The 22,595-nt window shown below is 41.9% G+C and overlaps 1 protein-coding gene across 2 annotated transcripts in view; it reads right to left on the bottom strand.

The window, feature by feature from the left end:
* TANGO6 (transport and golgi organization 6 homolog) overlaps positions 1 to 22,595 on the bottom strand; it is a 182,939-nt gene that overhangs the window by 27,242 nt on the left and 133,102 nt on the right. For both annotated transcript variants that reach the window (XM_032611851.1, XM_032611852.1), the window contains 2 exons: positions 15,756 to 15,907; positions 6,085 to 6,198 (listed from right to left, as the gene is read on the bottom strand). In XM_032611851.1, coding sequence (XP_032467742.1) covers positions 6,085 to 6,198; positions 15,756 to 15,907 — 266 coding nt within the window. The remainder of the gene's footprint in view (positions 1 to 6,084; positions 6,199 to 15,755; positions 15,908 to 22,595) is intronic.

The following is a 22,595-nucleotide window of genomic DNA, read 5'->3' as shown; positions in this document are numbered from 1 at the left end:
CGTGCCCCGGTCCAGGAGGATCCCACATGCCGCGGAGCGGCTGGGCCCGTGAGCCATGGCTGCTGGGCTTGCGCGTCCAGAGCCTGTGCTCCACAATGGGCGAGGCCGCGACAGTGAGAGGCCCGCCTACCGCAAAAAACAAAAAAAAAAGGGAAGAGGGCTTCCCCGGTGGCGCAGTGGTTGAGTGTCTGCCTGCCGATGCAGGGGACACAGGTTCGTGCCCCGGTCCGGGAGGATCCCACATGCTGCGGAGCGGCTGGGCCTGTGAGCCATGGCCCCTGAGCCTGCGCATCCAGAGCCTGTGCTCCACAGCGGGAGAGGCCACAACAATGAGAGGTCCAAAAAAAAAAAAAAAAAAAACTTGAAAAAAAGAAAGGGAAGAAAAAAAATAATAACTTTCAGGATAAAACAAAGCCAAAGGAAGGAAAGTTTCCATTCAGTCTGTCCTTTCACTTATAACTTGCTGCTTGTGCTGTGTCAGAGATTAAGTGTCACATCCTCCCTCAGGTCCTAGTTCTCGGTCTGGACAGACAAGCACAAGGTGAACCCAGGACGCATGCACTAATCTTTTTGTATGGACCATGTGTAACTGCTGTCATTAAACAAGCATAACATCATACACAAACTGTTTTCTTTTTAGCCACAGTTTGCTTTCTCTCTCACAAAGAAGTAGGAGAGTAACTTCCAACTGCACAAAAGTTAGTGAAACCACTATTCCTAATGTTACTAAGAATAGGCTTCTAGCAACAGAATTCAATATTGGACTCGAAAGAAGGAATTAAAAAACATTCCTGGGTGGAGGCCTGGATTTGGCTGTGAACCTGATTCAGCCATCAATTAATAATTAATCCCAAACTCTTCCCCCTGAAGATGCTTCCAGGTTTTGCTTATTTTTGAAGATATGAGATGGTGTTAGGGTTGGCTGTCATCTTGAAGGAATGAATTCTAAAGCCTACTATTTAACTCTCACTAGATAGAGAATAGACTATTCTTTTGTCATTTAAAATTAGGGATTAGGCACTTCCCTGGTGGCGCAGTAGTTGAGAATCCGCCTGCCAATGTGGGGGACATGGGTTCCAGACCTGGTCTGGGAAGATCCCACATGCCGCGGATCAACTTAAGCCCGTGCGCCACGGCTACTGAGCCTGCGCTCTAGAGCCTATGAGCCACAACTACTGAGCCCACGTGTCACAACTACTGAAGCCCGGGCGCCTAGAGCTAGTGCTCTGCAACAAGACAGGCCACAGCAATGAGAAGCCCACGCACCGCAACGAAAAGTAGCCCCCACTCAACGCAACTAGAGAAAGCCTGCATGCAGCAACAAAGACCCAACGCAGCCAAAAGAGAAAAAAATTTTTTTAATTAAAAAAAAAAAAGCAAGGGAGAAAGTTTCAGTATTAAAATGTCACCATACTTAGTCACTACAAAACCTTGTGTGAAGTTCTCCAGTATTTCACAGTTCTTCTAAGAAGTCAACTTTCAGTAAACTATGCAGAGGACTGTAGTAGTAATTACCTAAATAAATCTAGAACTATGGTCAACCCCAAATCACTGATTCTTAAGATAATCAATTTTTTTCCCATTGTACATACAGTTGATTCTCATTATGTATGGTAGTTGTGTTCTACAAAGTTGTGTGAACACTGAATTAATGGATACTGAACCACTGCTCCTAAGGGAAATATCAGGTTAGGATTCTGAGAGCCTCTGGTCACACCAAATCACTCATTCAAAAATCTTTTTCTTGAAAATCAAAACTACAGTGAGGTACTACCTCACAACAGTCAGAATAGCCATCATTAAAAAGCCTACAAATAACACATGCTGGAGAGAGTGTGGAGAAAAGAGAACCCTCTTACACTGTTGGTGGGAATGTAAATTGGTGCAGCCACTATGGAAAACCAGTATGGAGGTTCCTCCAAAAACTAAAAATAGAGTTGCTGTATGATTCAGCAATCCCACTCCTAGGCATATATCCAGACAAAACTATAATTCAAAAAGATACATGCACCCCTATGTTCATAGCAGCACTATTCACAATAGCCAAGACACTGAAGCAACCTAAATGTCCGTAAACAGAGGAATGGATAAAGAAGATATGGGGTATATATACACTGGAATATTACTCTGCCATCAAAAAGAATGAAATAATTCCATTTGCAGCAACATGGATGGACCTAGAGATTATCATACTAAGTGAAGTAAAGTCAGAAAGAGAAAGGCAAATACCATATGATAGCAATTCTATGTGGAATCTAAAATATGATACAAATCAACATATCTACCAAACAAAAACAGACTCACAGATACAGAGAATAGACTTGTAGTTGCCAACAGGGAGGTGGGGTAGGGGAGAGAAGGAATGGGAGTCTGGGATTTGCAGAGGCAAACTATTGTATATAGGATGGACAAACAATAGGATCATACTGTATAGCACAGGGAACTATATTCAACATTCTATGATAAACCGTAATAGAAAAGAATACACACGCACACACACACACACATATGTATGTATATATATACATATATATTTTTTTAAAAAACGGAGTCACTTTGTTGTACAGAAGAAATTAACATTGTGAATCAACTATACTTCAGTAAAATTTTAAAAATATATTTTTCTTTTCTTTCTGCTCTCCACACTGGATAATTTCTATTGCTCTACCTGCTAATTCACTTACTCTTTCCTTGGTCATCTCCATTCTGCTTTTAATTCCATTAAATTATTTTTTTTAAAAACTCAGATATTATAGTTTTAGTTCTAGAACTTCAATATGGCTTTTTTTTTTTTTTTTTTTGCGGTACACGGGCCTCTCCCGCTGCGGAGCACAGTCTCCGGACATGCAGGCCCAGCAGCCATGGCTCACGGGCCCAGCCGCTCTGCAGCATGTGGGATCCTCCCGGACCGGGGCACGCACCCGTGTCCCCTACATCAGCAGGCGGACTCTCAACCACTGTGCCACCAGGCAAGCCCCAATATGGCTTTTTACAAAAATTGTTTCTGTTTCTTTGCTGAGATTTCCTATCTTTTATTTAACTGCAGGCATGTTTTTCTGTTACTTCCTTGAGGATAATTACAGTAGATGCATTAAATTCCTTGCCTGATAATTCTAACATCAGGATTATCTTGGGGTTGGTCTCAGTTAATTTTCTTTTCTACTGGGAATATGTTCCATTTTCCTGGTGTTTTATATTATTGAGTATTTTGGGTTGTATCCTGGACATTATGAATGTTATCTTATGGAGACTAGACCCTGTTCTCCAATTGGTGCATTTTTTTTTCTTTTTTTAAAAATCAGGTAATTATCTTGCTTGGTTTAGGGGTCAGCCAGAGATGTGGGCACACAGAATTTAGGAATCCTCTCTCTGGATCTTTCCCTTCCAGGATCCCCCCTTTCTCTCCTGTAGCTGTGGTTCCCCCAGATTCAGTCTTCTGGTTCCCCAGCCCCAAAAGCCTGTAATTTCTCCACCAGTACCCCTAATGCACTGCACGCCTCCCTAGACATAACCTGTCCCTAGGCTGAAAGCTAAGAAAATGGGAACTTACTCTATACAGCACCTCTCCTCTAAACATGGACACTCCATGAGAATCTGCCTGCTTCTGACCACTCTTTAGTGTCCTCGGCTAACTACTTACTATATTATGTCCAGAGTTCATAGCTGTTATCTGAACGAGGGCCAGTCTGGTAGGCTGTTGCTCAGTCATTACCGTCCCAGTTATTCATTATTGTCTTTGGAATGAATTTAGGAATATGGATGTTCTAAACATTTACAATTCTTAGAATAAACAAGTCACCTTGCAAAGACTTAACTTGGGAAAAGCTGGATAGTTAGGCAAAATTTTCTCATGCTGCCGCCCAGCTCATCTCCTCCACGATGAGGAGGGCTGTTCTTAACTCTGAGGCCAACAGAAAGTACAGGTCTAAACATACCTCCTTCTCCTGGGTGTTCCTCATAAATTCAATTTTCAGCAAAGGTAAGGTAGAATGAGCTTAAAGGGGGTTCCCTTCTGGCTTCAGGCTATACTTGGGAATCAGTGAATAAACAGATATGATCATAAGGCCAAAACAAGGCTAAGCAGAGAAAATAAGTGTTTCAATAAGAAAGTGAATGCTGTATTTCCCTCCAATGTGGATATTCTGGCTATCTGCAAATGGGAAAGAGGTGAAAGCTACCTCATCAGTTGGGGGTAGTAATGTCTTCCCCCTCTCTGATCCCAATCTATCTCCTGATTTTCTGGACCTCTACCTCTTACTGGGCTCTCTGCTTTCTTTTCAAGCTGCCAGAAACACAGAGTTTCTTGGTTGGCACATCTACGAGCAACAGAGAATTCACTGAAACCTAGGATTATCCTTTGGCACTCCACAGCTTGAGAGATAGTGATTAGAAGGAAAAAAACAAAACAAAACTTCAACAACAAGGTGGCATTTTCATTTCAGCTGTTCCTGGGGGCAAAACAGAACAGTAAAGAAAATCTTAGATTGAAAGCTTTGTGGTTATCTCTGCTTCTCGTTAAAGTGCCCCAATTATAATCACACCTACGATTACAAGATTTAACACACCTGGTCTCAAGGATGCGACAGGAAGAGGAATCATACCCTCATCCCATCCTGTTTCCTTTTCTTTATTCACTCAGTAAGCACGATTTATGAATTCCAGTGAGGGCAGACTAGAGGTGGTTTGGAGAACAGAGGCTTTTCATTCACATGGCTTTTTCAAAGTGTCAAAAATCTTCCATGGCCTCAAATTATTTTAGTACTGGTGAGACAAGCAGTGTTGCTTTCATTGGCTACACACTGATGTGAGAAACCTGGATAGAGTTTCTTTCTATTTCTTCTCTCACTTTACTAACCAGACAGTTTGCTCTGCTACGGACACACAGACACACGCACACACACTCTTACTGAGTAAGGGTGTGTACACTTACAGAGTTTCTAAGATTTATTTTAAGAGTGTTGTAACTCAAATTTTAAAATAAATTTTGAAATAATTTTAGATTTACAGAAAAGTTGCGAAGACAATAGAGAATTCCTGTATACTCCTCACCCAGTTTCCCCTATTGTTAACAACTTATATAACAATGGTATATTTGTCAAGAGTTTTGTAGATCTTGACAGTGGGTATAAAACATTGACTCTTTCTTAATTCCATTTTGTACAGCAGATTCTCAACTAGAGCAGTGTGTACCCTAAAACAAGTACCTGAGATATCAAGTTATGATCTCTATGTCCCCCACTCCTACCAAGGTCCTAGATAATTACTAGGGGATAACGCTTGTACAAAAATGGTGTCAGGAACTTGATATGGCAAAATTTTAGCATGAACAAAGCCATGTGTCTGACAAAACACTTTTCTAATGGCTTCAATGACACTTAGTTAAATACTGATGTGCCAAGCCACAGACGAGCATTGTGGATGCCAGGAAGTAAATTATTAATGCAAACTCTCTTTATAAAGTCAATTGGGAATGAATTTCCATTAAAATCAAGAAGAAAATTAATTTAGAGGTCACTCATTCTCAGTATACATATGGATATATAAACCTTCTTCCTGGGCTGTCCACGCACTGGGGAGAAATCCAGCCAAACCCACTTGGAGGAGGAATAAAAGTTTAATTTATTCAACAACTAAAATCTCATGGATTGAACTCACAGCTAGAAAGGAAACATTTGAAATGAGGCCCTTTAGTGATTCTGTGTGAACAATGAAATGAGTCAGGAAGACAAATCACTCAAGTTCAGGCTACAGAGGCAGGCTTGGTGCAGTCCAGCTAGCTCACCCTGGAACCTGTCCCTCTGAGGGGAATGCTGGGACCCAGAATCTCAACCTGTAAACTTGTGCCCTGGTTTTTCTGCAGTGGTTAGTGTGCAGTCTGCCTAATATGATACAGAGGAAAAAGAGACTCATTGAAGATGCAAACAATACAATCTTCCTGCAAACAATACAATCCCTGCTGACTGATTCATCTGTATGAATTCATCCGGGAAAAAGGTTCAAGGCCTCCTCTGGTGAAAGGAAGACTGATGAACAGATAAAGAACAAACAGGTAGGGAATTTGCAAATGGTAAGAGACTGACTTACCTCAGTAGCTTTCTGGCTGAGTCCCCGCAGCAGCAGCACAATCACATGGACAGCAGCTCTGCGCACCTGAACTTCATGGTCTGTTTTAGCCACAGCAATCAGACAAGCTGTTACCTAGGAGGGTGAGGGAAAAAGAAATCAATAACAATCAGGATTGCACAATTACCTAAAACCTTTCAACTGTGTTCCATATTCTACACATTCATCACAAACAATCTCGCTTACAGCGGTGGGTTGCTTCCTCATTCTCCATGAAGAGGGAGAGATATAGTGGTAGAGATCTTGATTTAGTCTGGCTTTTCTGGAAAGGGCCAAAATCTGGTTTGGAATTCAGGAGGGAGACTAGGGAGTGGGAAGGAATACAGGTATATAATAAAGGTATGGTCAAAGGTGAGTATTTCCTCAAAAGTGGGAAGAACTGTTACTTGCCCCACTCTGGGGACATCAAATTGAAGGAAGAAAAAATGGTCTGAAACACAGTGGCTTCTAGGGACGGAGGACCATGGAGATTTAGCTAAGTAGACTTCAGAGTTCAAGGTCTGGCATGAATATCAACATGCCAACTGATGAAAGTTTCAGCCCAGGGATAGAGAAATACATAAATATTCAAACTGATCTTCTTCTAGCGTGTCCAGACGTCCTGGTACACTACAATTCTAGTGTACACCCACGTGAGTTACCAGGGGCCAATTGCTGAGACTCCCTGCCTGGGATTCTTCATTTGTGGAATGGTTCTTTCAGTGCTCATTTACTTTAGAAGACAGCTCTATAACAGAAAGGACTTACAAATTACTTGCAAAACATGGTAATGTTTACTTGCAGATATATAGCTGATAATTATATGTCATAAAATGAGAAATTTTCTATATCCTGTACCAGCCATCCTGCCCCCACCCTGCTCCGGGTAGACACAAAAATATTCTAAAACCTCCATAAAGAGATACCATTAGAAAACAACAACAACAAACAGCAACAAACCTTTCTGAGGTATTTGTGCAAGAATGAAAAGGTAAAAACAAAAATTTTGAAAGTGTGACCAACGACAGAAAAAATCTGAAGGTAAGTCTAAATTTCAGTTGGTCTCTCACATACTTTGTTATGTGATTTACTGTGTGAGTGTATATCTTGGCCAACTGTGGAAGGCTTTCTAACCATGATAAGAAAATAGCCAGATTGTGTGCTTGGGAACATGTATAAATACATATTATGTTTAAAGAATGGTTTTTTAAAAGGTTTAAAAAAAGAATCCAGGCACAAATGAGGAAATAGGCTTGTGCAGAAATTTTAACTATGCAGGTTGTATTTTTCACAGCTTTCAAACAGTTGGGCATAGTTCAAAGTGTCTAATTAATCAGTGATGGCAAAGGGATTAGAAGAAGTAGCTTGTTCTTAAATATAATTGCATCTGTGATGCACTGGCATTTAATCAAGTTGTACATCTATTAGACAAACTTGATGCTTACAAGTGAAGGGAAATCCCAGAAAAGCTCAACTCTTTGGGGGATGTTTTTCAATAAGACCCAGCAAGCTGCTTCTGCTTTTGACCTGGAACCCTGACTCGAGGTCATCAGTGGCTTCCATGCCTCTAGCATTAACAGTAGAAGCAATTCAGTCCTAGGAGGAGTCCCTTGGGTGACCTCTAAACAGGCAACAATATAATAGGTACCTCCACTTGCAGGCTTAGTATTTAAGAGGTAAGAGCTGAAATCAGAGAAACAAGTTAGAGCTAGGTCGAGTCCTTCCTGACACATAAAAGATTAGCTTATTCAGTCTGATAACTAAAGTATGAAAGCCAGCCCAGGGCCATGTAATGCTCAGACTCCCCCAAGCCTTTTGCCAGCTTCCCTCTAGGTTTAGTTTTGGGCCCGTGTTTCCACATTTGGCGGGCAAAAGCCTCCGAGCCTGGAATCCCACCGGTGTCCAGCTTTACCACCTCTGTTCTACCTCACTATGCTGGTGGGCCATGCCTCTGCCTCAGGGCTCAGTGTAGTGCCAGCTCTGACTGTCGGGCATTTATTCCACAATCAGGAGGGGCAGAAGCACCCTGGCTGGAAAAGGGCTTCCCCTGCAAGGCCAGTCCCTGCATGCCAGTGCCGCCCTGCAGGTGTGACCGGGAGGAGCTGGCTGTTACAAGCCCTACTGAGATCAGCCGGAATGGCCTCCTGCTCTTAGTGATTTATGCACCAGATCGTACCAAGTCCACCTGCAATCAGCCATCCAAGACAATCAGGAAGAAGCCTGTGAACAGAAGAGTTCCTGGACCTTCCTCAACACCTCTGTCACAGGACCAAATCCCATGAAAGGAACAATGTTCGGTTGTGCAAAATGTTTTTAAAGCATCAGAATTTTAATATGGTCTTGCAGATATCATTGAAAGATAAGAACAGCCTCTGTTCATGTCAAGCTCCCACAACCAACTCGTAACATTGCTCTTCTACAAGCCACTGGGGTAGCCTCCTCGTCAAACACCAGAAGCAGGGAGGTCTCATGGCCACTCTCTTCCATCTGTCCAGTCTGAACAAGTCGCCCCCATGGCCAGTCTCTCTCACCTCCAACCCCAAGGACATACTCAACACTGCCTTCCACCCCCGCCTAAAAGCTTTGGCGGAAAGATAGATGATGTAAGGTCTTTACTAATGTATGAATTGGAAGTCTTCCTAAAGGGCAGAAACCCATTCCATGGGATCTTCATGTTACCTGCCCTAAGGGTCAATGTACCTATTCTAGTAAACCAAACTATGGAAGGATTTTTTTTTTATTGGCTAAATTATGTAAATCATATCCATTTTTGAAAGCCATGCAGAGACAAAAATGACAACTGCTTTGGAAACGCTAAAGGTCAGTTTAAGCAATTTCACACTTGATAGGAGCCAACAGAAATACAGAAAACATCACTCCCCAAACAGCTGGCACGCACAAAGCATAATCAGAAATATAAATAAAGATAAAACAGATGGCAAGAGTACCAAAAACCAACTTTGGAGAATTCCAGAAGAGAGGTAGCAGAATTGAGGTATCAAGAAAGCATGATTTCAACTTTCCAGCTGCACCTTCATCCCTTTCCCTAAAATCTCCTGCTAAAATTCAGTCTGCTAACTTGTTCGAAACTAGACCATCTGTCCTTCTATTTTGTAAACTAAGAAACTTTACCAGCAAAGGCAGGGTGGCCTCTAATTCCCACATGCTTTGCTTTACCTGACATGGGGGACTTCCCTGGTGGTCTAGTGGTTAGGACTTTGCCTTCCAATGCAGGGGGTTGCAGGTTCGATCCCTGGTCTGGGAGCTAGGATCCCACATGCCTCAGGGCTAAAAAACCAAAACATAAAATGAAGCAATATTGTAACACATTCTATAAAGACTTAAAAAGAAAAACCTGACGTGGAACAGAGCCGTGGTGGCTCCGTTGCTTCCTTGAGGTTTCCCAGGACATCTACCCGAGCCCTCATCTCAGTGCATGAGCTGTCACTTAGGAAACCGCACTGGTTGTGGCAAATCTGGTAATCAATTCAGATCATTTAGTGGATCAGAGGTGATAGCTCTGCATCAGACCCCAAAGCTCAGGTTCGTGGAATTCTGGGCACTACCTTACAAGTGGCTTGCTCCTGCACTTGTCACCTGGGGCGTACCTTATTTGCTGTACCAGGGATGGGCCTCTCGCTGTGGTTCCCTTAAATCATATTTACTTTTCATGGAGAATGATAAAGATGAAAGAGCCTATCAAGATTTGGTTTTAAGCAATACAGTTCTTGACAAGAACAAGGAGAAATCGGAGAGCAATAATAATGCTCTCCAAACAGATTAAATCTTGACATCAACAGAGAGGAAAAACCTGAATTCCCAGTACAGAGACTGTGGAAGGGTTGGTCCTATCCCTTACGTTCCTTCCCTACCAGCAAGCACTGTCACGGAACAGACAGGGCCCAAGTCTGGACCATGCAACAGGGAGGACAGCTTTCTTCAGATGCCCAAGAACCACAGGTATGACCCCCAGATCAGATCACATCAGAAGAGCCTATGGTGGTTGGTTTGTTCAATTTTACATCAAAACAAGTTACACTTCCCCTCTTTCTCTGCCTGGCTAACACTTGATCAATGTGACTTTCTTGCTGTCAGGTAAACCGTGACAGTTTACCTGAGGGTCCCAGCTCCGTGTTCCCTCAGCACCTTGGGCTTGTCCTAGGAGATCACTCTAGTCCACTGTTTATTTATTCCTCTGTGTTTCACACTCTACTGAGATTTCCTTGGGGGAAGAGATTGGGTCCTTTGTCTGTGTCCTCTAACATACCTGGCACATGACAAACACACACAAAGAAGAATTCCTTCAGTTTGCAGCCAAAGACAAGTTTCCCCAGAGTTAAGGCTCCTTCTCCACCAGTACACACTGGGGCCAAGCATTTCTGAGACTACAAGAAACTTCAAGAGTTTTCATGAGACACTGAAAGAACTGTCGTAGAAGAAGACACAAAGATCTTTCAAAACAAGTTAGAGCATTTCATTCCTCTGCTTTGGCTTCCCATCTCACTCACAGTAAAAGCCAAAGCCCAGAATGCTCTCTCCCCATGTACCTGCCCGGGTCAGCTCCTGCTCCCTGCAGGGCTCTGCTTAAGTCACTCATCAGTGAAGCTTCTCCTGTCCATCCAAGTTCACATACAACAGCAAACTCCCTCCATGTCCCTTGCCTTACTAGATTCATCTCCTTCGCACTTACTCCATCTGGCACAGTATATATTTGTTTACACACTTGCTTCTTTGTTACCTAACTCTCCTCTCTAGCATGTCAGCTCCACAAGGACAGGAACTTCGCTGTGTTCAGAGCTGGATCCCCCACACCTAGCATAAGGCTTGGTTGTAGTCTCATAACTGGCACAGAGTAAGTGCTCAGTAAGTATTTGTCAAATGAAAAACAAATGAATGAAGAATTACTTAAAAGCCAGGCCAAATCTCCCACTTTTTCAATGAGAATGGACAAGAGTGGTCTGACTACAGGAGGACTCAATGGCTGAAATACTAAGACTGTCAGGTGTCCAATCATGTTCAAACTTGCAGTCCACCCAAGGCAGCTGGTATGGCACTGATGACATGGCAAGTGTTGGATGCTACATAAGAAGGAACATCTAAAAAGAAGAGACAGAAATTATGTGGGATGGAAACACCTGGTTTTTCAAATCAGTGGGAAGATATTGTCTTCTGAAGTTTCACTGCCAAAAACAAGTGCTATTAAAACAGAGCTACATGACCCTTCCTGTCAGTAGCTTTTCTTACATGGCAACTCGCTTCTTTTTCAAGGGCACAAAAGTAATCTTATAAACGAATTGAAACATTTATTGAGAGACAATATAGAGGAGTGGTTAAGAGCACAGATACAGGAACCAACTGCCTACATTCAAATCCCAACTTTGCCACTTCCAATCGTCATGAACTTGGCAACTGATTTAATTTCTCTGTGCCTCAGTTTCCTCTTTGAGGACTGGATCAGCTGACTTACATAAGGCACTAAGAAGAGTGTTAAGTGCTTGCTATGGTTACTATTTTGTTTTGGCCGCATCATGCAGCATGCAGGATCTTAGTTCCCTGACTAGGGATCGAACCCATGCCCCCTGCAGTGGAAGCGCCGAGTGGACCGCTAGGGAAGTCCCAATTACTATTTTTAAAACATGTAGGAACTTGTCTTCCCAAGTAAGCCTTATCTTCCTCTTCCTTCAATATTAATCAGTAAACACTTACTGAGTATCTACTATATGCCAAATGCTGTGTTTGGCGCTAGGCGGTATACAAAGGTAAATAAAGACTGGTTCTAAAAAAAAAAAAAAAAAAAAAAAAAAAAAAAAGACTGGTTCTGTCCTTGTTGTGCTCACAATTATTAATGATAATAAACACTCCTGGGATTGATGTTACAGTGTCCAGGTCTCTAGAAGTGGGGCAGGGTCACTGGACAAGGGGATTGCCTGACAGGTGCCCCCAGGGCAGCAGCTCTTCACATTCAATTCTAAGGTTGAAACAAAAGGAAGGATTCTCTCTTTGTGTTAGCACCCATGGCAAGCAAACAGTCTACTACCTATTCATACTTCATTTCTGAGGGCTTAATAAGTAATGCTCAATTCTCGCTGTGAGCCAGAAGGTTGTAAAGCTAACAAGGCCCTTCATCATGTAGCCTCTGCCTGGTCTCTTGTTTCAGACCTGCTACCAGCTAACCGCTCGTCCCACCCCTTCACTCTAACCTTTTGGATCTTCCTATAGTTCTTCAAACATGTCAGGTTGTCCCACACTCCCACACCACAGTGCCTTTGCACAAGCTGCTCCCTCTGCTGAAATGCTCGCCTCTGCTTTTTTGGGCTACCTAATTTCTACCTGTTCTCCAGATTCAGCTCTAAGAGTCTCTTCCTCCAGCACATCTTTGACAACACCCAAACCTGACTGAGGGGCTCCTAAAATGTGCTCCCATAGCACCTAGCACAATTAACTGGACTGTAACTGTAATCATTGCTGTTTGTATCTTCCACAGGTTGCCCATGCCCAGAAGACAAGGTAGTATCTTTTGGGTTTTGTATTCCTGGCCTGTAACAAAGGGGCCTGGAACACTGCAGGTGTTTGGTAAATGTACGACTGAGGACATTTGAAGGACACTGGTTACCCCTGTTCTCATCTCCTTGCTGTCCATCCTCATCACTGTCATTGTCAGCTCCCTTCAAATGACCAAAATGCTCCTTAAAGAAAAATCTTAATACAGAAAAGTAAAATTTCTTCACTCAAAAATCACCTTCTCAATGGGGCTTACCTTGACTACCCCATTTAGACTGCACCCTCCCCTCCACCTAATACTATAATCCTGGTCACCCTTACTTGCTCTACTTTTTCTTATTTTCCACAGAACTTATCATTGTCTACCATACTATATATTTTAATATGTATATCATTTACTGTCTGTCTCCTCTCCCTAGAACGTAAGCTCCATGCCAATGGGAATCACTGTCCATTTTGAAGAATGATATGTTGTAGGTGTCCAGAATGCTGCTTGGCATATAGTAGGCTCTCAGTAACAATTGTTGAATAAATCACTGTATTACTCATATACATTATCCCTACATCCTTGTAACAATCCTGCATTATAGATATTTTAATCCCATTTTCTAGGTCAGGAAACCAAGCCCAGAGTCTAGGTCATCTGACCAAGTGAACACAGGTAAGTGGGTGGTGGGACAGGGCCTCATTTATTCCCATCCCCCAGTATGCTTGGAAATTTGGTTCTCTTTCAACAGGTCGGGTGGTCTCCAGAAAGATGATACTTCTTAAATGTTACAAAACCTGCTTTAGCTCAATCTTTCTAATTAACCAAACCAAGAAATTTTTTCAACAGGAAATCATATGCCACCAGCATGCAACAGTCTCCTTAAGAGAGAAAAAGGAAAGAAGATGTAGGAACTCAAACAGAAATACGGTCTCAGTTTTTGGGTTCAGAGAAGATCATGATGTCAGGCACAGTTTGAGTTCATTGGCTTTAGAAAACGTATGGGATACTGTCAAATCTGAGCTGATTCACTTGGAGATCTGGGGGAAATTTTTATTCAGCTCATGGCCATGTTTAAAAAAACTGGGGGATGCTTACTCAACTTTGTGAGTACACTAAAAACCACTGAATTATACCCTTTAAGTGGGTGAATTGTATAGTATGTGAATTCTATCTCTGTTATTAAGAATAATAATATTGGGGTTTGGTTCAGATCATGGTCCATGAGTTTGTTTCAGTTCATGGTTTATGGTTCACTTTGGGTTGAGTCATGTGAACAGATCAAATAAACAGAGAAAAAAAATGTGGGAACCATTTCAAAATTGACCCAGATTATTTATAACAGACTGAAATCTTTAGCTGCTATAACCAAATAGACCTGCAAAGTCCTTAAGTGTTACAAGTTAATACACTAAAGAATAAGAGATTTGCAAAGTGCCATCCAAAACAAAAATCAGGCGCCCAATAGTTCATGTATATTAGAGCACTGAAAGGTTTTAAGTTGGTAGTAATCATTGTTTCTAAGTTATTAAAAACAGATACAGAAAGTTGGGTATAGGGCTGTGTCCCTCGAGTTAGAGTTAAAGGAGAGGAGGACTTCCCTCGTGGCACAGTAGTTAAGAATCCGCCTGCCAGTGCAGGGGACACGGGTTTGAGCCCTGGTCCAGGAAGATCCCACATGCTGCAGAGCAACTAAGCTCGAGTGCCACGATTACTGAGCCTGTGCTCCAAAGCCCGCAAGCCGCAACTACTGAAGCCCGTGCACCTAGAGCCCGTGCTCCACAAGAGAAGCCACCACAGTGAGAAGCCCGTGCACCGCAACGAAGAGTAGCCCCTGCTAGCCACAACTAGAGAAAGCCTGCACGCAGCAACGAAGACCCAACGCAGCCAAAAATAAATAAATAAACAATTTTTTTTTTTAAAAAAGAGGAAAAACTATGTATAACTTTCCTAAAAGTCCTAAGTTGAAATTTAACGATAAGTAGCCTTTATAATCAATTAAACTAAGCATATAAAGCTCAGGAGTCAGGAAATACCATAAATTCAAGCATATGTATACATCCATGAGCATGTTTCTCTGCTTGTTGATAAGACACAATCACCAGACACTGAAGAAAATTCCTTCTCAGTAGATACAGTAGATACTTCTTAAGATTTGATGTTCAACATGGTCAGCCCTAGGATACTGAATAATGTGAAAGAAGCCAGTATTACAAAGTTACTAAGTTTTTGATCTTGTAAACTTATGTGCTTATATGAAAAATCTAGTCTCTCATAAATAATAAGGTAATATAAACTGTATTTTATTTACATATTTATAATTTATAAGCCATCTTCTTCCTTAAAGATTTAAGATGGTGAAGCCCACTGAGTAAAAAGACACCTGGCAACATATTAACTAGTCTTCTTTTGCCCATCATCATCTTTAAATAGCAGAGTGTCTAGTACATAGTATGTACTTGAGACATATGTTCATATATTGATGACAGAGTAAACACAAGGGCAAAGATAAAATTTAAGAGGCTAAAGAAAGATATTCATAGAGGACAACAGTGCAACGTACCTTTCACTAAATCTTAAACTCTAAAACCAGTTTAAATCTTAAACTCTAAACACTGGAGACGTGTCCAGTGCCAACATCTTGTATGGCTATTATTTTGGCTGCTCATTTATCCTTTACCTACTACGTACCAGGCACTGGGTATAAGGCGGTGAACAAAACATGGAACTTAATTACTCTTTTCTGATAAGACCCTGTCTCCCTGAATACAAGGCACCTCCAACCGAAGAGGGCCAATTAGAGTATGTATTTGCCTGAGAGTTTTCTGTAAACAGAGATGAGACTCACAGATGGCCCAGAAAACTAGGGTAAACTTCTGCTTGCACTTCCTCAAAGCTTCTTCAATTCTGTTATGTTTCCTTGGACTCTTTATAATAAATCCTCTTTTATGGCTTAAAGTAGGTTAAGATGACTTCCTGTCACTTGCAATTAAAAAATTCCTACTAAATCAACTTTCAATATACATATGAGACTAGCGAGGCTGAGGGAGGTTAAATGACTTACTGGATCTAGAAAAAGAACACAGGTCTCCTAACTCCCAGTGCTGAGCTATATCATAGGTTCAAGTAAAGACAAACTTTAGAGAAAGGAATCAACATGCAGTACCTCATGAACCACAGAGCCCAGCATGAAGTCCAACCTCTGGCACAGTTCTCCAAGATTGGATAAGCTGCTGGCCCTGTGAGCACTATCTGGATCTCTTGCTCCCCTCAGAAAGGTGTGGATCAAAGGTTCTCGGTACTCTGAGACCATGTCCCCTGTAGAAAAAGGGAAGAAATCAAATTACTTCAAAACAAACTTTCAATTTCTTAAAGAAAGAATAACATATCACCATGGCACGTTGTATGGTGTTTTTTTGGTTTTTTTTTTTTTTTTTTTTTTGGTACGCAGGCCTCTCACTGCTGCGGCCTCTCCCGCCACGGAGCACACGCTCCGGAATCACAGGCCCAGAGGCCATGGCTCATGAGCCCAGCCGCTCCGCGGCATGCGGGATCCTCCCGGACCAGGGCACGAACCCGTGTCCCCTGCATCGGCAGGCGGACTCCCAACCACTGTGCCAGCAGGGAAGCCCTGTATAGTGTTTTATACTTTTCAAAGTACTTGCATAACCATTAAAAATCATGCTCTGGAAGAATAATGTTAGGGAAAATATTCATGATGAATTATTTTGTGAAAAAGCAAGTAGAATCCCAATTATAATCTAAAAACCTACATGTGGAAATAAAATATTTGAAGATTTAAAAATTTATGTATATATAAAAGAGAAAAATGTACATATCATAAGTGCATAGCTTAATAAACTTTCACAAACTCAATACTACTGTCACAGTCACACAAACAGCAAGGATGGTCCTAGGCTAGAGCCTGGTCATTAGCCCAGTACTCTTCCTACACTATCACCCTACCTACTCAAGCAAATTAAGTGAAAGACAATCAAGGCATTTTGGGTCCTTGTCAAAGAGAGATCTATGATTCTTCACTCATTTGGCAGATCTTTACTAAGAGTCCCACTAGATGCTAAGCACAGCTTCTGATGCTTGGGATATATGGTGAACAAAAGAAGCAAAGTCTTGCGCTCTTGGAGTTTCCATTGTAGTGTAAATTACACAGTATGTTAGAAGGTTATAAATGCCATGGCGGGGGGCAGGAGGAGGAAAGCAGCGTGGAAAAAAAAAAAAGAGAAATGAAGATGGTGGCAGACTTCAGTTTTTAAAAAGATGGTCAGGGTTGGCTTCATCGAGATGGTTGAGACATTTAATCAAAGGCTAGAAGGTGAGGCTGTCGTCCATGTGGACATCTGGGGGAGGAGCACAGCAGGAAGAGGGAAAAGCTAGTGTAAAAAAAAGCTTGTGGGGGAGCATGACTGTGGAGGAACATCAAGAAAGCCCAAGAGGAGGCTAGAGGTGTGATGGCAGGGGTGGGTGCTGGTGCAGAGCTTATAAGCCTTTGTAGGCCTCTGTAAGGACCTGGACTTTTTCTGAGTAAAATGAGAAGCCTTTGGAGGATTTTGAGCAAAAAGGTGCTAAAAGATGACTCTGGCTGCAGTGCTAAGAACATGCAGTAGTGTATGTGTCTGTATGTGTGTCTGGGGTGGAGCAAGGGTACAAATTAGGAAGCTACTCCAGTAAGCTGTTTGAGAGAGGATGGTGACTTGAACAGTAGAAGGGGTGAGAAAAAGATTCTGCATATATTCTGAAGATTACACCAACTTGATTTCCAGAGGACTCCAATAATGACTTCCAGGATTTTTGCTTTTGTGCCTGGAAGGATGAAGTTACTATCAACTGAGGTGGGAAAGTCTCCAAGTGAAGCAGGCCTGGAGCAGGAGATATGTTGAGGAAGTAGTGGAAGATATATAGAGAGTTCAGAAGAGAAGTCTGGGTTGAAGATATACATTTTGGAATCAGTGGAATGTAGATTATATTTAAAACCTTGAAACTAGATGTATAATCAAGGGAGTGAGTTTAGGCAGGGAAAGGAAGAGGACCGAGGACAAAACCTGTACCCTTCCTTCAACATTAAGTCTGGGAAGGGTCTGGGAAGGGAAGAACCAGCAAAGGAGACTGAAAAGGAATAACCAGTCACGTAGGAAAAGAATTAGCATGGTATTCTAGAAATTAAGGGAAGAAAGTGTATCAGAGAGGAAAGAATGGTCTGCATCAAATGCTGCTAATAAGTCAGGTAAAAGAAGACTAAAAATTGACCATTAGATTAACAATGAGGTCACTGTTGACCCTGACAAGAACAGTTTTGTTTGTTTTTTTAAATAAATTTGTTTATTTTTGGCTGCATTGGGTCTTTGTTGCTGTGCACGGGCTTTCTCCAGTTGCGGCGAGCAGGGGCTACTCTTCATGGCGGTGCGTGGGCTTCTCATTGCGGTGGCTTCTCTTGTTGCAGAGCACAGGCTCTAGGCGTGTGGGCTTCGGTAGTTGTGGCATGTGGGCTCAGTAGCTGTGGCTTGTGGCCTCTACAGCACAGGCTCAGTAGTTGTGGCGCACGGGCTTAGTTGCTCCACTGCATGTGGGATCTTCCCCAACCAGGGCTCGAACCCGTGTCCCCTGCATTGCCAGGTGGATTCTTAACCACTGAGCCACCAGGGAAGCCCGACAAGAACAGTTTTGATGCACTGGCAGGGGTGAGCGCACGATAGAAGTGGGTTTAAAATATAATGTGAGAAAAAGAATTGGAGACAGATTACTTAAGGAGTTTTCTGCACAGCATATCAAAGAAATGGGGTGGTAGCTGTTCAAGGAAGTGGGGCCAAGAAAGGTTTTTGCGTTACTTTATTCTTAAAGAGAGGAGAAACAGCACGCCAAGGCACTCAGAATTGACTTTTTTTTTTTTTAATGGAAACAACTTCTTCCTCCACAGATGGGCTGGGAACTAAAACTCCTTTGACTTGATCTTGGCTCTGAGGCCCTAGCTCCAGAACCCAAGTATAACACTCCACTTCCAGCCTTTCTGTAGCCCTAAGGTAACATGATATCTAAATGGTGACAAAATGGTTTCTGAAGCATATGTTTAAAGTCACCAAAATGATAACTTACATAGAAAAGTCACCAACCTGCCCTATCAGGCCCAGTTAAAATGCCTCAAATGCCACTTCCTTTGTGAAAACCTCCCTTAATATTCTCAGTCAGCCTTAATTAGTCCTCCTTGGAAGTCCCACAGTACTTTGTACTTAAATCACACCTGTTACTAATGCCTTGATTCCTAGATGTTTTCAGCCTATATCTATTTCTCCCATTAGACTATAAATTCCTTGAGGGTAAAACTTTGCTTCATCTCTGTTCCTGTTGGTTCTTAGTAATCTTTGCACATACTAGGTACTCAACAAATATCAATGTTGAACTGAATTCACTCATTTATTGAATAAAATGTAATTATGTACCAGTATCATGCTAATGTTCTAGGGATACAAAAATTGATAAAACATAATCTTTACCCTTTAAGCAGCCCAAAGTTTAGGGGGTGGGTATAAACAGATAAGTACCAACAATTACAGTACTGTGCAGTTAATGCCATCACAGAGTCAAGCAGAGGTTGCTTAGCATAATTTCACTAATCTTAGTCTCTTGGAAGGGGGAGGAGGAGGAAGTTTATTTTTTGTTTTCCCTCAAAGTCAGGAACACAATGTACTTTCCTTATAATACAAGAAAAAGATGAGGACTAATTTCTCTAAAATGCTCCCAGTTCCTAAAACAATACATGCAGTCACAAGACTCACCTCCTGCTCAGTTAATTTCAACATATATTGCAGAAATTGAATCAATGAATGACTTAGCCATAGCCTATTTTCAGAATAGAAAAGAGGGGACTTTGTGCCTACTAGTATTTGTATTTCTGAATATCAGTCCTAGTGAAGGCAGTCACATGTATGCACAACAAAATCTGCATAAAGGCTTCTCTGCAGAACTGTAATAGTAAAAAATGAGAAGATATAAATTAAATATTAATTAATGTGGAAGTGGTTAAATAACCATACATATTATGGAATACTCTGTGGTCATTAAAGGAACAAGATAGAATTAACTGCAACAATATAGAAAGGTTCCCCTGGGACTTCCCTGGCGATCTAGTGGTTAATACTCTGTGCTTCTACTGCAGGGGGCATGGGTTCGATCCCTGGTCGGGGAACTAAGATCCCACCTGCCACGTGGCCAAAAAGAAGCTATTAAAGAAAATTTAATATTCCTTAAGGAAATATTTAATTTCCTTAAGACACTGTTAAGTGAAAGAAACTAATAGAACCAGTATCATTCCATTTATGTATGTAAAAACGCACACACATAACTTCTCTCAATATTAAACAAACCACACTTACAGATTTAAATATGTATATTAAATATACAAATGCATAGAAAAAAGACAAAAAGGATTTACCACAATAGAAAGGTTAAATAACTTGTCCAAAGAGTAAATACAACCAAGATCAAACTTAGGTAGTCTGACACTTAACTCCTATGATACAATGCATTTAAGATATTTCCAACTAAGAGGAAAACATATCTTTCTACTTTTTTTTTTTTTTTTTTTTGCTGTAGGCGGGCCTCCCACGGCCGTGGCCTCTCCCGTCGCGGAGCACAGGCCCCGGACGCGCAGGCCCAGTGGCCATGGCTCACAGGCCCAACAGCTCTGCGGCACGTGGGATCCTCCCGGACCGGGGCACGAACGCGCGCCCCCCCACATCAGCAGGTGGACTCTCAACCACTGCGCCACCAGGGAAGCCCTCTTTCTACTTTTGTTATAGTACTTTCCCTTTCTGGAGCTAGAAACGGGCTTGCTCCTTCTGCAGTGTGAGATGTGCATCCAGAGTTAAGAGCTCTGTGATCTAATTTTGGCCCTGCTGCCAACTAGCAGTGTGACTCAGGGCAATTCCCTTCACCTCCCTGGACCAACTGGAGATGAGTCAATTAGATGAGATGGTCTCTCTGGCCCCTTCCAGTTAGAAGTCTATGAGGTGATGAGTCACCTTTGGCTTAGCCATCAGGGGTATGAGATTCAGGAGACTTAGAAAGGAAGAAAAGGCACATATTCATGAGCACTGGAGTGGGAGGCTGCTGTAGTTAAAGGAATGAAGGTCCTTGATGGGAAGGAAGTCACTGAGAAATGAAGGAAGTCTGGAAATCCATAAGGAGGGGAAATTGCAGTTTGAAAAGGTAAGAGCAGATGACAAACTAGTCAATATTTACTAATGTAGGGATTTAAAGTTAAAAATAAGTGGTAAACTAACACAACATTGAAATTAACTATATTTCAATTAAAAATGGATTAAAAAAATAAGTGGTAAAGAAAAGACACTATGTGCCAGGTACTGTGCTAGGCACTATGGACCATAAACAAGAAAGAAAGAGTCCCTCCCATCATGGCATTCAAAGCCTACTGGGGAAGAGGAAAAAAACTGACCAAGCAATAACAATGGAGTGAGTTGTGCCCAAAATGGTGACAGAGAAAGATACTTTTATGAGTAATGTTTTGATCTGGTACCAATTTCCATTAACAATAGCTCCAGTATTCTTTTTCATCCAGACTCAAAAGCCTGGTGTTCTTTTTTGACTTCTCCCAGTTACCCTTCAGTCAATCAGTCAGTTCATTTATTATTCTTCAATCCTCATTTACTTCCTTATGGGATTTGAGGCAACTTACAATAAAAAATATTGAAACTGAATTGAATACTTTTTAGAAGTTCTATAGTAATTGAAGAAGTACACATATCCCAAGCTAAGAATGGTTATTGCAAATGAACCCCAAATTTTGTTTAGCAATTCTGGTAGCTGAGGCAAAAAAGGAAACAGAAAACATAGTTCCCATTACTCAATAAAAGAAAGAACATAGATTCATTAGGAGACAAAAACTTCAGGAAGAATATGAAGAGGTATCTCATTCATTCAGCAAATCTTAATTGAGTGCCTACAATATCCCAAGTACGTTCTCATTACTGGAGATAATATAGCATGAACAAGAAAGCGAAGTTCCCATCTTTATGAAGCCTACTTCTAGTGGAGGAGAAAGACAATAAATAGTAAATAAACTTTCCAGCAGCAATAAGAGCTATGAAGAAAAATAAGGAGCAGGGAGCAGTTAAGAGTCAGGGGTGAGGGCTCAGGGAAAAGCTGTCAGAGAAGAGCTGAAGGAACAAGTCATGTGAAGACCTGGGGGAAAGCGGAAGAGCAGAATGGACAACAGAACTTTTATATTCAATGTAGAAATCATATGGCTGTTTCTTACACTGACCTACCATAAAAAGTCAAGGGCATACCATTACATTAACAAAACCAAATTTTAACATTCCATTTGTATAAATTCCTGCCCTGCCAGAGCTTCATTACAACTTTCCAAATGAGCATCCATTTAACTGCATGCTCCCCCAACCCCACTCCCAAGCATACCTAAGAGGAGCCCGTGGAGACTTGGATCTCAAGAGCCCTGTACTGTACCCAGTCAGCTGGCTCTGGGCCCACTTGCTACCTTGTTTTCCAGGTATTGGACTGGACAAGCTGGGACACTCCCTGCATCCACTCTGCATGCATTTCTCAAAGTACCCTGCTGTCATGTTCTCCGCAACCTGACCTCTCTTAGACCTCACATACACAGTCAAGATTTGCCACACCCTTGCTCAAACCTGGTCTTCTTTGGGGATTTACAGCTCTGCCCCCATTTCCTGGAGGCTCTGCTAGCCTCTGACTGTCCTCCTTCTCCCTAGCTCTTGTCATGCTGTGTGGCTGGTTTCTTAAGACTGTACTGGATCCTAGTCTCCAGGTTGGGGGTCTGCCCTGACCAGGTTTCTATGCAGAACAAAATGAATGCATATGATCAGAGAATACAGCTTCAAGGGCTGCAATAATAGAATTTAAAGATCCTACAAAAAGGGTTCTTAATTTGAGCTTTAGGGACCCCTACATGTCAAATTTTGTTGTGTACACCTCACTGGCATTTTCCCATTCT

The sequence above is a fragment of the Phocoena sinus genome, chromosome 19, assembly GCF_008692025.1.
Source record: "Phocoena sinus isolate mPhoSin1 chromosome 19, mPhoSin1.pri, whole genome shotgun sequence".
Lineage (NCBI taxonomy): Eukaryota > Metazoa > Chordata > Mammalia > Artiodactyla > Phocoenidae > Phocoena > Phocoena sinus.
Note: the sequence above shows the minus strand (reverse complement) of the source record. Positions and strands in the feature narration are given on the sequence as shown.